This window comes from Chanos chanos, chromosome 4 (assembly GCF_902362185.1).
Source record: "Chanos chanos chromosome 4, fChaCha1.1, whole genome shotgun sequence".
Classification (NCBI taxonomy): domain Eukaryota; kingdom Metazoa; phylum Chordata; class Actinopteri; order Gonorynchiformes; family Chanidae; genus Chanos; species Chanos chanos.
In genome coordinates this window covers 8,281,511-8,298,827 of record NC_044498.1, presented here as the reverse complement: position 1 = coordinate 8,298,827, position 17,317 = coordinate 8,281,511, and the positions used below count along the sequence as shown (strand labels likewise).

At 39.6% G+C, this 17,317-nt stretch overlaps 1 protein-coding gene across 1 annotated transcript; it reads left to right on the top strand.

The window, feature by feature from the left end:
- Positions 1-325: 325 nt before the first annotated feature.
- Positions 326-15,470, top strand: tshr (thyroid stimulating hormone receptor). The gene is made up of 10 exons (XM_030770904.1): positions 326-504; positions 7,177-7,248; positions 7,840-7,914; positions 9,390-9,464; positions 9,810-9,884; positions 10,138-10,215; positions 10,692-10,760; positions 11,909-11,986; positions 13,476-13,664; positions 14,072-15,470. Exons 1-10 carry the CDS (start codon positions 338-340, stop codon positions 15,468-15,470), a joined length of 2,277 nt encoding a protein of 758 aa, XP_030626764.1. The 5' UTR covers positions 326-337.
- Positions 15,471-17,317: the final 1,847 nt, after the last annotated feature.

Here is a 17,317-nt window from a genome sequence, read left to right as displayed (position 1 = left end):
ACACACTCAGACTGCAGCAGTGCACCCGTTTACTGACCACCTCCAAGCCATAGCTTATCTCCACATCACGCTCCGAAACAAAGTTTTCGCCCACAAGGCGACGCGTGCAGAGCGTTTGGGTTCACGAGAGGAATGTAGATTTTTTTTTCCCTCCCGCGAGGTCAGCATAATTGTATCTTCATTTTAACAGCTAAATCCACACCTAGCTGCATATAGGGTCTTTCCTTGCAAGTCAACATCTTGGAGTCTGGCCGGTTTGCAAATTGGCGTGAATCTATCCTGTGCGCAAATTACAGCAGACGAAGATTTGCTTGACATGGAAAACCAGCGGTCTAAAATGCAAATAATTGCACGTGCATTAATTCTCCTCATCACATCACCGCTCAGTGGCGTTGGGGAACCGGAATCCTGTCCCGCTGGATGTAAATGTTCTGAAGATACCTGTGCCGTTTCGTGCAATGACATAGAAGTTATCCCCGCATTTCCTGCAAGTACACTAAACCTGTAAGTATCGTTTGTCTCTCGGTAGATATTGATGGGATATTATTAAGGTGACTGAAACTGAATTTTCATACTCAATATGTTGCTGGTACGACTGTGGCTCTGAGGTTTTATTATCAGGAAATTCAAATATCGTTTACACAGTGAAGGTGTTTTTTTACACAGTGAAGATGTCTCAGTTTACATGTAACATTAGAAAGAATAAAAACTCTGCATAACTAATAACGGACTGTTTACACGAAGTTATATAGCCTACATGGAAAACATTTATTACTGAAGACAACATCTGTATCCGTATTACTACGCGTTTCCTTTAAATATGTGTATTTTTCAAGAAGTCCGAAAATTTCCACAAAAAAATTCAAATGAAAAAAATCAGAGTATTTTGCGTCCAACTTCAAACGTTGTTACCCTTCCTAGGAATTGCGTAAAGATTTACTGAGAGTTAGGGGGAAGGAAACAATTGTATATCTGGTGCAAGGAATCCTTCAAAGGAGACCTCCATTGCAGACAATGAATTGGAAGTCCTAGAAATGTTGGTTGTTAACGGGGTGAGTGAGGAGTAAATGAACCGCATAGCCTAATGTGAACAGTCCCTCACCCTCTCTTTGGAGAGGACTTTGGTTTAGGGAAGCCACTTCAGGGCCATTATCGGAGCTCTCAGTGCAGTAAGTTGTACACAAAACGTACCTAATGAAGCTCAGAGTGCAGAAAACACTCTCTTTCCTTGTACAGTTTGTCAGTGACTTTACTGATCCATTCTTAACCACTTTCTGTAAGGAATGGCAGTCGATGTAAGCTTGAATGTAAGCTACAAGAACAGTAAAGATGTTTTATTCTACGATGAGAACAAACATTTAACTGAACTGTTTTCAGCAACTGTATTTCCACTGTGTGAGTGGTATCAGTGTGGTCTTGTTTCCTTTAATCTTTGACATCAGTGATAGAAATGCATGACAGGACATTTATTTGCCTGTTATCTTCACAACAAAAGGGAGGAGGAGGGGGTCCTCTCTCAGGAGCATTTGCCAATACCAGCAAGAGGAAACATTTAAGCTGTGGATGATAAGCTGGTTATGTAATGCCGCATGGTGGTGGGAGAGAGGAGAGAGAGGGGGGGGGGGGGAGAGAGAGGGGGGGGGGGGGGGGGGGGGGGGGGGAGAGAGAGAGAGAGAGAGAGCGCCCAGCATAAGCAAAGGTAGACAGGGAAAGGTAGAGGAAATCCAGAACACACATCCAAGGCTCAGCAGGCTTTGCTTCACAAGCTGGCAGCTGACAGGACAGGACTCACATTTAAGAGCCTGCTCTGAGCTCTCAGATCAGCATTGTGCCGAACTGGAGTCCCACTCTGTTCCACATACACATAGGTGTTTCTGTCAGACTTCATATACATGGTGAGAATAGTATGGGGTGGGGGGGGGGGTCGAGGAGGATTTTAGCTTGGAGCTTTTCCAGTAGGCACAAGAAGAAAACACAGGATTCAAAAGAACCCTTGATCCAGTCATTGATATAGTATGCAGCATTTCTTCAGGTATCACGTATGGCTTTGCCAGTGGTACGTTAACTGAAATGAGGGAAACTGACAGCTCTCCACATCCTACAAAGCACTGGTCAGTTTTGGGGAACTTTCATCACTTTGCAAGTGGAGACTTTTTACCAAACAGACTCGAGAGCTGCTGTAACACTTTACGGCATGAGACATATAAAGGTGTTTGCTGAGGCTCCATGTTAGATCTGTGTTGTAGTTCTGAATAGAACAATTCACGAGTCAGGTCTGAATTTGACTGAGGGATTTTGAGAAAGTCACAAGAAGGTTGTTTCTTGAAAGAAACTGGTGGAAGCTTTAGTCTGTTGGAGCACACTATCCGTGACTTGAGAACTGACATTACATGAAGCAGTATGCAGAATGCTTTTCCGAGCCCGTGGAATGTAAAGGCTATGAAATGCCATCCATCCTGGGGCTTAGTGGGAGCAAACCGGCTCGTGATTGTGAAAAAAAATCTCAGCTCCAGTATAGTTGAGGCCTAATTCTGACTCATTATACTCATTCTCTTCTCGGTTTGTTTTAACATAGGGGAACATTCCTCTGTCACACACTTATTCAGTCAAGGGGCAGCCTCTTGTCTGTACAACATTTTGCATCATTTAGGACCCATCAAATGAAATTAGGTCCCAAATCAGTGCGCCAGTTCATAACGCCAGACAGCAGCTCTGCGATGCCACGGAAGACAATCACATTCCTTTTTCTCTTCCGCGGTTTCGGCTGAGAGGAGATAGACATGAAAGCCAGCGCCGAACGGCAAATAAAAATATCTTGAAACAACACGACTGCCCAAAATAGATGTTGGATGGTGCCGTGCCAAAAATTTCTTCGTTTTTGACTTTGGTCCAGTGCCTGGCACTACTGGCCAGTGACTGGTCAGGTTTGTTCTTATGTTCTGAGGAGAATTTTAAGATCACCGCAATCAAAAGGGGGGTTTGGTCCTAGTCTGTATGTGGTCTGTGTGAGACCTTCCTATGTAACAGAGACAAATAAAAACAGGTTAACATAGTTTGACATCTTTCTTTTTCAAAATGATCATGGTTTAGACATTCACATTCAAAACTGCAATAAAATTACTATAGTGACAATGAGATGCTGAACTCTGAGTAGACTCTGATTTATTACACGTATTGTAAAGATTTCAGAATGTTCTGAAATTTAAAAATGCAGGATCCGTTATGAACAAGGGATGAGAGATCGGACACACATCTGCTTTGGTACCGAGCCAAAAAAAAAAAAAAAAAAAGTTTTGGAACTGCTCAAAATGAAAATATGTTTCATTTTCAGACATTTGGAAAGCGTTCAATTCTCTCACAGTCCTCTCTCTGATTTGTATTAGTAAGCTTGAGCATGTGTGTATCTTTGTGTGTGTGTGTGTGTGTGTCTGTGTGTGTGTGTGAGTGTGTGTGTCTTGTGTATGCTGTATTTCTGACTGTATATTTGCAAGTTGCTGTAAAGACGCAGACCGAATGGAAAGGAAAGCACAGACTCTCTGTAAATCACGTGACATGACTTCTGGCTCTCTTCAGAATCAGAGACCACAGCCAGTTCGAACATTCAAATACAATATTTACCTTTTACCACATTCTTACACCACCTCTGCAGCATGAGCCATTTGTGAGCACTGTAATGAGGAAACTGAGTATGACGAGGTGAAAACCCAGGACACGTCAAATCATTTTGATACTTTATTAACACATATACACACACACACACACACACACACACACATATATATATATATGTGTGTGTGTGTATCACATATGATATACACAAGAGAAAAAGAATGCATAAATGTGTAGCAAAACTGTTATATCATAATCAGCGGAAAGTGCATGACTGAACAGAAGCACCAGAAACCCCTACAAGATGATATATCAAATATAATGGAAAAATGATTACCTGCTCTTTATGCTGTGTAGAACATGCTGTGTCATATTATACAAGTACAAATTCATCACAGAAATGTACAGAAAAGGTCTTGGAAGCAGAGGGGCATTACGCACTGGAGACCAATTATGGAATAGTGGTACAGATTAGAGAGTGTGGAGGGAACACAGTAGTGTAATTGCAAAACTAATTGTATAAGCTCCTAATAGCACTTATGCAGGGGGACAGACCTTTCTGTGTCAGCGTATGGAATGGCCTGCTGTATAAACAAGGAAGGGTATATGCATATTGCTTTGTGTAATAGCATCTCTCAAGTGCCATATAGTGCACTCTTAATTTGGGGAGTGGCTTTGAAGTGTTTTCCTGAGATCAGATGTGGTTGGTTATTTTTTCTATTTGTTCATGAGGTATAGGATTCACCTGGGAAATGTAGACTGTCTCACCAGTTAAGGTCCAGAATACTTTGGAGCACTAAGTCTTAGCTCTGAGTACTATATGATGGAATCTCTAAAATGATGCAGATACCTCTGTTCAGTGGACACGGCTCTTAAATGGAAAACTTTAAGTAGGAGAGCAGGTTACTCACAGAATACTCCGCAAATGCATCTTTGCCTCTGTAACTGAGTGGATCTCCTGTTTTCAAGGTAACTGGAATAACTTTGAAACGATAATTAATTAGAAATGTAAACTTAGACACGCAATCTAATTACGCTTAATTAATTACACGTAAATAAAAATGCAGAAGACAGAAATTTTGTTCTCAGTCCACAAGGGTCTTTACTGAATTTATCATAAATTTGTCATAAATAAACATGTGATCCTTTCAATTTCAGTACAAGTGAGGTTTTTACTTATTATCGTTCTTTTACACATGTAAATATGCTCTATGAGCATAACTTAAACCGTTATAAATTTGATACCTTTTGATTTAATATCGTTAGAAGTTACAAGGGTTTACCTCACTTCAAACCAAGCCATTTGACTTGTTTTCTTTTTTAGTTTCCTAAATGAATATCTAACATATATATATATATATATATATATATGTGTGTGTGTGTGTGTGTGTGTGTGTGTGTTTTTAATTCTTCAGGTGATGGATCTCACATACTTCATGCAAAGCACCATGGTTATTTTGAGTGAGGCTGGCATGAACTTGCCAACAGCATGGTGTTTACTGATGGAGTCTGCTTAGTGTTACAGTTGCTTGTTTTAATGTGTCAAGGTGCACCTCCCTCATTCTCCTTCTCTCCCTCTCTCCTTCTCTCCCTCTCTCCCTCTCTCTCTCTCTCTCTCTGTTTCTCTTTCTGCTCGCTCCCAACTTTGAATTGGTCCATTGTTTGACCAAATTGTTTTGGCATGTCCCATTCAATCCCCGCCTTTTCTTTTTTTTCTTTTCTTTACAAGGGAGATCTAAAACAGAGGGCAAGCTTAAAAACATGGTGCTCTATTGTCATAGCAGATTCCAGTCAGCCCTCAGTCTGGCTACAGTTTGCCTTTCCTGATTACTAGTACCACCTGTAGCTCATCTTGCCAATTAGCACACTCAGTCTACATAGGGGGAGGCGCGGTGGCGCAGTGGGCCTCACGGCAAGAAGGTCCTGGGTTCGATTCCCGGCCAGGCAGCCAGAGTCCTTTCTGCGTGGAGTTTGCATGTTCTCCCCATGTCTGCATAGTGAAATTGAAAGGATTTTTTGTCGTTTTTTTATGTATATATAACAAATTTATGATAAATTCAGTAAAGATCCTTGTGGACTGAGAGCTTCGCAAAGGCTCTGTTTTCTATATTTTTATTTACATGTAATTAATTAAGTCTAATTGGATTGCATTTCTAAGTGTACATTTTTAATTAACTGTGGTTTTAAAGTAATTCCATTGTCTGTGTGGGTTTCCCCCAGGAGCTCCGGTTTCCTCCCACAGTCCAAAGACATGCAGGTTAGATTAATTGGCCCTAGGTATGAATGTGTTTGTGTTTCTGTCCCGTGATGGACTGGCAACCTGTCCAGGGTGTTTCCCTGCTGTTTTTCGCCCAATGAACGCTGGGATAGGCTCCCGCAACCCTAACTGGGATAAGCAGCTTTGAAAATGAGTGAGTGAATATACACAGGATTCCAACTCAAGCCCCTCTTTGAATGTTTGAGTATTTGTTTATGATTACTAGGCTGTTCTACGTATTGTGTTCTTGTGTGTGAGTTTCATCTGGTTAATTGGTGTTCTGATCTTAGACTTATATTTTGGATTTGGTAAGCTGTTTAGTGTTTTGGAATTACGTTTTCCATAGTCTGTTTTTTTTGACAGGATATTTCATTTGGACATGTACACTCTAATAAACTACCTTTCAAATGGATCCCCAACTCCCATCCTCACGCCTGTTCATTTGGCACAATTAATATGGTTTGTCTGTTCTGTTAACAGTCCATGTCACTATTAATTATGACAGTGACTTTTATGCAGCAATAGTAAAGGAGTATCAACAAAAACAATGATTAAACTTAACAAAACAATTTTTTCTCCTGTCCATCATTAGAAATAGTATATAGGTCCAAGGCAGGTTAAGAACATGTTTTGATTGGCTGATGCTGAGATCTAGTCAGTCTGAAGATTACTACAACCTGTGAAGTTCAAAGAGCCTTTCTCCGTCCAGTGCTGGAAAAAGAAGCCCAATGACATACAAAAAAGATCCAAAGTGACAGAAGGGGACAAATATGTAGTTTTATGAGTAAATAATTCCACGAGGTTCCATTAAAAAATTGCTTTGATTTCCCTTGTAGTCCTACTCACCGTCTTCATCTTCCTAGTCACTGTGCTTTAGTTCTCAGCACTCAGGGCCACTGTGTATGAAGGGCCTTGTAATAAGAGTGCCAGTTGAGGATCAGCCTCTGTTGGTCCATGTAATATTATTTATTAAGATGTGAAAAAGCTTAAAACTGATCTTGGATCAGTATCTTATTCCGAGAATTTGATACATGTAAGCCCTTGATAGATGTTCTTTAAGTAACCATCTGCCATTTGTATGAATCAGTGTGATTCTAACTGTAAATATCAGGGGAAACTCAGGTACATGAAATGCCATTGGCTCAGCCTTACAACAAACGAATATGAACAACAGTTTTGAAGGAAACAGTTGGGACAAATGTTAAAAAGATACTGTGACCAACTCCATAACGCTGCTGTGCCATTTCACCGTGTTGTATATTTTTTCATGATTGTCTTCTTACCCAATTTCTAATGTCTTTTGTATGCAGAGAACTCTGTGAGACAAGACTAACATCGATTCCACAAGATGCATTCGCCAACATGGTCAATGTTTCGAGAATGTGAGTTAAGTAGATTTGTGTGTATCTTGAAAAAGAAATGAACAGTATCACAGTCCTTCACATTAAGCGAAGTCTCAGGGTATAGATGACTTTTAATTTTTTTTCCATCCAATCGAATAAAATAGAGGGATGTAAAGCATCGGTTGTTGTTTTTTTTTGTCTTTTTTTTGTTTTTTTTGTCTGTCTTTGCTATACTTCGCCCTGCTTTTCCACATGCTTAGTTTTCTCTACTCTCCTACATCGGACTGTGCAGTACTAGCAATTTCAGATAATCACAGCTGAAAACACTAATATGTTCCCAGTGGCAGGATGTGGAGACACCCACGTTATTCCTGGGGAGAATTTTCTCGCCGAACCAAACTGACTGTGTGTCGGCTTGCTCACGCATCCCTGGGTTTAACAGAGTATACCGTCATAGCTTGCTCTTTCTCTCCTCCCCTAGAAGACATGGTGTCCATATTCTTTGAAGCTTTTAACATTTTGTTGAGCTTACAGGCAACTATAAATGTATAGATAGCTTCTAGTCATAATGACCACTGAAAATTCTTTTTTCAATTAAAAAAAAAATATATATATGCCGCTCTTTTTTAGTGATTTGTCCGAGGATGAGACGCTGAGGATGCTTGAGAGACATTCCTTTTACAACTTGAGGAAAATCACACACATGTAAGACTCTTTACAACATATTGAGAACTTTTTTCTACACAGAACAGCGTTAACATATTCAGTGTTTCTCAAGTTCACCAGGCTTCGCTGAACCACACCTTCTCATTATGGCTTCATAGAAGTCACAACAGTGAATAATAACACGGTCAATCACTTTAGGTTCATGAAGACATGGGTGAACTCAAGGCTCAGAGTAGCAAAATAGACAATTAACAGTGGCATTTATCTCAGCTAGGAAGGGGAATAAATAATGATGCTGTTTTTAAAAAATTCTTTAGTGCTGAGCAGTAATAATATGATTGTTGAAGAAGAGTACATTCACTTGAGGTCTTACGAAGGCTCCTGGAGATGCACTGAAAAAAAAATAGCTGTGTTTGTGTAAATGTGATCCTGTTGGGTCACCATGGGTCACATCCACTGATACCTGAGGAGACTCAACATAAGTCTCGACATCGTATTAAATACTGCATCTGGTCAGAATCACTCTGTTTTGTACAGAAACCCCGCCGATAAGGTGCATAGACATTGTATATGGCTAAAAACTCACCTAGCTCGTACAACCTCTCAGTTGTTTTTTTTCTTTTCTTTTTTTTTTTTTTGATATTCCCATTAGTATGGAAATGCTTCTTTACAAGATGAAGGTGGTCACTCAGAATCTAGAATTTGTTGCTGTTTATTTAGTTTGAATCTCCCATTTTTTGTGTGTGTTTGCTTTATTTTGGCAGTTACCTGTTGCTCAGTCTTGCTTTTAGTCAGAAATGATATGCACCCGTCATTTGATACAAGATTACAGAACAGCCTGTTTATCTGACACAGGATCTAATGTTTACAGTTATCAGACCGTGTTATTTAAGACTATCAAAATACTGAATGGTCTATTATATAATCTGAGATTAAAGATTTATCAGACGTATCAACAACCAACTTTTTAATTTGTATATTTAATTTGTATATGAAACTGTGTATATAACACGGGTCACTGAGAGCTGGTTGTTGTGTGTCTTATCAGCTGACTATGGTTTACAGCAGTTGTTAAGACATAATAAAGACTGGAGTAGGAGGGATCCCAGCTCCTCGCAGCCCCCAACAAACCACCAAGGATCAGCTTTCCCAATGATTGTGGTGGAGCACTTTGTGTCTGTAGCTTCTGTTGACACTGATTATGCTTAGAGCACGTCCACTCGAGTGGGCAAACAGAGACCAGCGTACACGTTTTACGCACATTATGAAAGTGAAGCGAGGGCCCGGCCAGTTCTGGTTTGAGCTCTGTTTTTACCATTATGGGCCAGGGTAAACACACCATTGACAAGTTGTCAATTGAACATCCTAGATTCTGTTTGCTTGGACCACTTATTTGTGTATCCACTACTACCAGTAAAAGCCAGTCATTCTTAGAGCTGTGTTTTACGGATGGGAAAGAGTAATTATTTTTTTAAAGTTTATTTCTATTTTGAAAGCTTCGTTTTTTTTTTCAGAGAAATAAGAAATACCAGAAGCCTTTCATTTATTCATTCTGAGGCTTTCAAGAATCTCCCCAGTCTGAAATACTTGTGAGTAGCTCATATTTTCATTCTTCACATATACAATTAGATACATATTTTATTGACGAACACAATTATGCCTTTCTGATTCTAGATGCTTAGTGGGTGATGTCAAGGACTGACAATTTTTCTGTAGCTCATGCCAATTTTTAGGAAGCAGATGTCAGTCTGACATTCCCTCCAGTTTCCATCACTGAGGGTTTTACCCAGTAATAAATATATAAATTAATGCATTTCAACATTGATATGTTACTCTTATGTATCAGAAATATGTCTTAATTACCATGAAAGATGTTCCAAATCAATGTTTCAAATACAATGTGTATTTTTATCATTATTCTTTTATTATCATAGGGGCATATTCAATACAGGTCTCATCACCTTCCCCGGTTTAGGAAATATCCAGTCGGATGACATGTACTTCCTGTTGTAAGCAAACTTTAACATAAAATACATGTCATATCACACATCATAGTAATCATACCAATTACATCTTACAAAAAGATGAATAAACACAGTTGAAATCTACCATGTTTGCAACATCTGTAGATATTACACATACATCCGTTTGACTGTCAGATGGAAGAGGCAAATGTATGATGCGGTATCACATAGCGTCCCTCTTTTTTATACGAGATAACGTTTTTGTCGTTGGTTTTTTTTTTTGTGCATCTTAAATCAGAGAAATAACCGACAATCCTTACGTCACTGAAATCCCCGCCAATGCCTTCCGCGGCATTACCAACAACGTGCTGACGCTGTGAGTACAAAGTGTCAGTTTCCCTGTTTTTCCATTTTCGTTTGACATAAAGCGTAAAATCACAGGGTCTTATGTTTATCTTTTTTCAAATAGTGTTAGTGTTCCATTTCCTTCATTTCCCTTTGGGTATAGATTCATGTCTGAGAATGTGCATTTTCTCTTCATAGTCACAACCAAATATGCTTGAGAAATGAGAAGCCATTTTCCAAATGACCAGGTTTTCTTTTTCTTTTTTCTTTTTTTTTAATCATTATTATTGTCCTATGTGGATTAATAAAAAGGCTTGAAACTACTGCTCAAACAAGATTTTTTTTTTGGGCTAACATTACATTGGCACAGGCCAGCTTGTAGTTTGTCAATGCTACTCTTTCTGCTCTCCACTCTTTCATGATCACAAGACTGACATTCAAACAAACACTATAATTCAAAATGGAAAAATATTCAAAAGATATTTTCTCTTGTGCTTGCATCAACAGTATGCTTTACAGCAATGGCTTCACCAGCATCCAGAATCATGCCTTCAATGGAACAAATGTTGATGCTGTGTGAGTCTACTCTAATAAATAAATTATTGCATGTTCAGATCGATGGAATGTTACATTATATAGTACAGGTGGAAAGACTGGTTTAGAGGGAGCTATCTGAAATACTCTGCACCCCCCCCCCCCCACCCCACCCCACCCCCACATTGTGACCAAACAAGGAGGGATACAATGGATGATTTTCTTTTTTAATTCTTTTACCCTGAGCTTTCTCCATCAATTTGACCATCTAAGCTCCATTTCCCTTGAGAAAACTAGATCCTTAAAAAAAAAAAAAAAAAAAGAATATAGTGTTATTTTCTTTTACCATGACACTTTGGTGTCCTTCTTTTTTTTTTTTTTGCTGTTCCTCCCAGAGCAGTGCTCCGTGGCCTTCCTGTCAGGATATGAAATATTAATAAGTGTGTGACCTGTCCCCCTCCCCATTCTCCCCAACTGGTCCTGAAGGGGGTATAATTAAACACCCCTGCTGTTTCTATGCTCTGTCTTACCACTCTAATGTTTGTATTGGCAGTGTCTATTCAAGGACTGATTCCTGAGCAAACACTCCCCTTCCCCCACTGGCCTATTATCATAATTAGATTTAGACATTGTGTATGTGTGTAAAAGGTGTTGAATAGCTTAAACTGTGCCCCCCTGTAATGTTCTTCGGGGTCGACTGAATAGCGATGTATAGCAACTCAGTCCCTTCATACCCCCCCCCCCCCCACCCCCCAATACCACCACCACTACCACTTTTATAAATCATCCAGTTGAAAATTTAAAATATTGTTTGCAAATCTCCCCTGTAAAGTGAATAATTAAATAGCAGGTTGCCGTAATACACCCACAAGCTCACATGCTTTGCAAAAACAATCTCAAGACACTTTTTAACCCAATTGCATTGTTCTTGTTACTTTCATATTATTTGTGAGAAATAATAACAGATGTCGTATGACCAGCGAGAAAGTGCTAAAAGCATTATGATGGACGTGTCAATGTTCATTTCAGTCACAGGCTTACCAGCAATGGCTTCAAAGTTGTTTCGTTTCATCGCATCATCAGTTATGAAGCAGTTTGATGAAATTTAATCAATAATTTGTTATCACATAGATGCTTTCCCTGTTCTACAGAAAGATATGTTAATTTTTCTTTGTTTCATCCCTTGCTAGATATCTCCACAGAAATAAACATCTGACAGGATTGGACGAGAAAACGTTCACTGGCATTCAGAGTGGACCGGTACTTCTGTGGGTACAATTTGCATGTATCATAAGACACACCAAAGCCACATGAAATTCAGCACATAAATGATTTTAAATATTGAGGAGGCAGCATTGGCATAGCTGTTCAGGAAATTATTCCCATGTTATTTCCGACCTCATAATGGGGATGAGTCACTAATAAGAGCTCAAAAGCAGACGTTAAGCACCCTATAACTCTCTTCTACTTTCTGATATGGTTTACATATATATATATATGTATATATACAGGAAACTTTCGAAAAATGGTAAAAACAGGATTGTTAAAAAAAAAAGAAAAGATAATTCGTTGTACCAGTGTGATTTTTGTCTTTATGTATGATCATTTTCTAGGATACTGAGAGTCAAATAAAACTACTCTGTTGTTACTCTGTGAGCAGGTTTTTAGTTGAAAATGTGCTTCTTATCTTTGCTGATAATTCTGACCTGCTGAAATCATCGTTCTTTAATAAGTTAATAAGGCAGCCCCTTTGCACCCCTCTTAGGAGCATGGGTGAAGTAATCAACATGAAGTCATCAACTAAGTATGTCAAAATGACAAAATCAGAAACTGACATGTTTTCGCTCTGAAGTTGCTCAGAGTTCACCCTCGAGGACATCTGGGCTACCTACATGTTATTGTGACAAGATCCATTTTCTGTCTTCTACTGTGTTAGTTAAGCAACGAAACACAAGAGGCCGTGTAATGTCATGGATATAGTAGCAGTTTTTGAAAAAAGTGTTTTTGCACTCGCTGCATTTGCATGTTGAGAAAAACAGTGCAACTGGAAGCCTTTCAAACAGTTAACATCCAGGTCTGTTCACTTTATAACACGTCTTGTTCAAATATGCAGATGGACTAAAAAGGCTTTAACTTTTACAGCTAGCATGTCAGCATACTGTTAGACTCAAGTACTCTTAATACAGAAATCCTCAATGTAGTCACAAATGTGCTGCCAGACATGAACAGCTCCTACATGAACTGTTCATTCACATCAAAAAAAAAAAGAGAAGGAAAAAAACCCAAAAAAACCCCCCCAAAAAACATTGCAACTCGAAAAGGAACGGTCTACTAATTGTTAAAAGCCTTGTGATTCTGGAAACAGTTGGAGTCTGTGTTTTGCAGTCCACTTTAGCAGCTCTTAAAACTCTCTCCTTCTCTAAGTCCCATCCTGACTTTGCAGCATCGGTACAGCTCAGAGTTACTATTTCCAGTCATGAGTGATGTATAAATACCACAAATAATAACTCATTAGTGTCCTGTTGTACAGATGGAAAACTTATGTTTACAGACAGGCCTAAGTTATTTAATAAGGCTTCATCTGCGCTCATTGATAATTAATGAAATCAATGGCTGTGGAATTTGGACACTTTCCCATTCCTCTTCTTGGGGCCCCTGGAAGGAACAACAAACAACCTCAATGCCTCTTTATCCTGAACTTGTTTCTGAACCCTTTTTAACTGGGGAATTTTTTTTTTTTTTTTTACCTCCTGATAGTGATGTTTCAGAGACTGGTGTCTCTTCGCTTCCAGCCAAAGGTTTGGAGTCATTGCAGGAGCTGATAGCTCGGAATGTATGGGCTCTCAAGAAGCTTCCACCAATCAAGACTTTCAAGCATCTGATGAAGGCAGATCTGACCTACCCCAGCCACTGCTGTGCATTCAAGAACCTGAAGAAAAAGAAAGGGTTAGTGGCTATGAGCACTCTGGAAAAAACCAAAAATGCTGCAAAGCCGGCTAAATGTTTTCAAAGTGGCTAAATGTTTAGAAAACCAAACATGAGCTGTGATGTTATTTATGTACGTTGAGAGGGATCATTTGAAAAGCTGTGCAGGTCTTGGCTGAGATTAAAGGCTTTTGTGCAAAGCTGGTGAAATTAGCACCCAGTAGCGGTGTTATTTTAGAAAATGTTGTTTTGGAGTAAATACTGAGTAATTACTACAAATATTATTCTTATTGCATAAGAGGCATTAAACGCACTTTAAAGCAACCGGCGAGTGTTGAGTTTGGCTTTTCTTTAGTCTTAACATTACCTCCAACTTCCATTGCAGGCAGTAAGACCTGAAGAGCATATTTCCTTGTTCTTTTTGGTAGATTTCTGGAGTACATCATTTGCAACCTGACTGCTATGTACAACCAACAGCACAAGAGATCAACAGGAACTCTCCAAGTTCCACTCCTCCAAGGCAGCTTCAACCACATGGACGATCCCGGGGACACCTTGTTCCAAGAGATCCATGAGCATGAGTTCCACGACAGCCTGCACTACCACTCCTATTTTGGCAGTTACTTTGATGAGGATGTAGGGTTCGGCGAAACCCTTAAAAACCCACAGGAGGACATGGGTCAGGACTTTGACAGCCATTATGAATATGTGCTGTGCAAGGAGAGTGAGGTCACTTGCACACCTTCTCCAGATGAGTTCAACCCATGTGAGGACATTATGGGCTTTGGGTTCCTCCGTGTTACGGTGTGGATTGTGAGCCTGTTGGCCGTTCTAGGAAACCTTTTGGTCCTGTTGGTGCTACTCACCAGCCACTACAAGTTGTCTGTCTCACGTTTTCTAATGTGTCACTTGGCCTTTGCTGACTTGTGTATGGGTATCTACTTGTTGCTTATTGCTGCCGTTGATGTCCATACACGCTCTGAGTACTACAACCATGCTATAGATTGGCAAACGGGCCCCGGCTGCATGCTAGCTGGTTTTTTCTCCGTATTTGCTAGTGAGCTCTCGGTTTACACCCTGACAAGCATCACGCTGGAGCGCTGGTATGCTATTACCTTCGCCATGCGGCTGGACCGCAAGCTTCGGGTTACCCACGCCGCTGTGGTCATGCTAGCTGGTTGGATTCTGTGCCTTCTCCTGGCCCTCTTTCCAGTGGTGGGCATCAGCAGCTATCAGAAGGTCAGTATCTGCCTCCCCATGGATACACAAATGCTTGGGGATCAGGTGTACATCCTGTCCGTGCTGGTTTTCAACATTTTAGCATTTGTGGTGATTTGCGCATGCTACGTGAAGATTTACTGTGCTGTTCACAACCCACACTGCCACTCTGCCAGCAAGGACACCAACATTGCCAAGCGTATGGCCATACTCATCTTCACAGACTTCCTGTGCATGGCGCCCATCTCTTTCTATGCCATGTCGGCCGTGCTCAACCGGCCATTCATCACCGTATCCAACTCGAAGATCCTGTTGGTGCTCTTCTACCCAATCAACTCCTGTGCCAACCCGTTCCTGTACGCCATCTTCACCAAGGCCTTCCGCGGCGACGTCTTTATCTTGCTCAGCAAGGTGGGCTTATGCCAGCGGCAGGCACAGCTTTTCCGCGGCCAGACCGTGTCCAGCAAGGGCAGCACCGGTGGAACTAGTCGGCGGGCGGATAACAGGGAAAGGAAGAAACCAGAGGAGACGCACATCCGCTTGTTGGAGCTCTCGGTGCATGGCTTTCTCACACCGGCCCAGCAGGACGGTAAAGTGCAGGACACATGATGATTGGTGGATGAGATTTTAGTGGAAGACGGATAGATCTGTGCAAGTCCAAAAAAGGGAGAATTGCATGTTCTGTACGTGTGTTTGTTTGGTTTTTTGGGATTGTTTAGCAACTTTTACACTTCTGTAGCCATTATTACAGAACATAATATGGCTGTAAAGTTTCAGCTTGTTTGTAAAACGGTCAGCAGTGTTGCTGTGGTGTCTCATATTTATTGTTTTAATTAAAGATCATTTTAGCCAGTGATAACAATTATTATATGACAGTTGAGCTGACAACATTGTGTATTTCTAATTACATTGTTTATTATTGTGAAGAGACGAAAGCATTGTTTACTTGTGAACTCAACATTGTGAAATTTTGCATGAATGAGATCTGACATTACCATCAATACATTTTGTTTTTTGGTTGTTGTTGTTTTTTCTTTCAAATTGTGGACATCTGAATATATAGATGTAATCTGAATATAAATTGGCTATTTCATGAGTTTCCAAAAAATGATTTTATAACACTTTTACTTTGATGTGTATGATGTTCCTACATTGTTGTATCAGCACCAAATACTTTACTGTAGCCTGTAGTGAAAAGATTTAAAACAACATATATCCACAAAAAGGGTTAAAAATAAAGGCTGTTCCTAAAGTTACCTATAAAATGTTTCCAAATACCCTGTAAGAAGTGAATGTCACTGACTGAAGTTATCAGAAACAGTTTGTCACAGTATGAAAAAATTTACAGAGACGCTACTGTCTCTAATTTTATTCTGGGATTTCCTAGTTCTGTATGCAAGCCTGTTTACTGGAAGTTTGTCTTAGCATGGTTAGAAATACAAGATGAAGTGATATACACTAAAGCTTATCTTAGTGCTCTCTGTGAAACTGCAGCAAAAAAAAGAGATTTTTTTATAACCCTCATATTTCATTATATGAATGGATAAATTTGGTGCAGCTATTTCTTCCATACACATTCCAAACATGGACAGCTAAATAATGACTAGGTGGTTTATTTGTTGTAACAATTAGAAACCCAATATTTCTGGGTTTTCTTCAAATTATAGCCACCTTCAGTCTTGTGTTTTAAAAAAGATTCAAACAATAACTTACACACTGAATAAATTATCATATAGCCTACCACGGCCAGTTACTCAGTTCTTTTTTTCTGTCTAGTCTGTAGTCACTCATGCCCTCAATGATCTGAAAGAATTTGTAGAATTGCAAAGGTACTGGAACCAATTCTAAAACTAAACATACACCAGTATTTTGATTATTAGTAATTTCCAACCAATTAGAGACAGGTATGATGATTAAAAATATAAACTCTCCACTTCCTTTCTCCAGTGGAATGTGGTAGTTTTTCCAGCTGACATTATTCCCTATCCAGCAGGAAATGGATACCTTAAAGTATTAAAGAATACACTGTTTTAAGTTCCCTTGCAAAATCCACAGTGACATCACCTACCTGATCCAAAGCTTTGGGGAAATCCAACTATTAAGAGTTAAGAAAAATCCGTAAATAAAAACACTTTCAGAGAAAGGTACATAAACATATGGTGAACACATTTTAACTAAGCCCTTTTCAGAGAAATACAGGTCATTCGGGAATTTCGTTTTGTTTTTTTGTTTTCTTTCATTTTTCATTTCCAGTGAATGCAGCCTTCACACTTTGCTTTACAGGCTGTAGCTTTTGAAGGATATCAGTCACAAGTAGAACGATTCCCCAAAATGAATTCATGATAATGATGTCCACTTGATCTAAAGTAAACTGTGTCATCAATGTGGATGGATACATTAAACTGACATAATGACAGTAATAATCAGTAAACCCCCTCACTTTCATACTATAGACA

Excerpts from the sequence above, each read along its gene's own strand:
- tshr (XM_030770904.1), top strand. The coding sequence starts at position 338 with ATGCAAATAATTGCACGTGCATTAATTCTCCTCATCACATCACCGCTC. Across the intron at positions 505-7,176 it reads CCTGCAAGTACACTAAACCT|AGAACTCTGTGAGACAAGAC; the intron begins GTAAGTATCGTT and ends TTTTGTATGCAG. Across the intron at positions 9,885-10,137 it reads GATGACATGTACTTCCTGTT|AGAAATAACCGACAATCCTT; the intron begins GTAAGCAAACTT and ends ATCTTAAATCAG.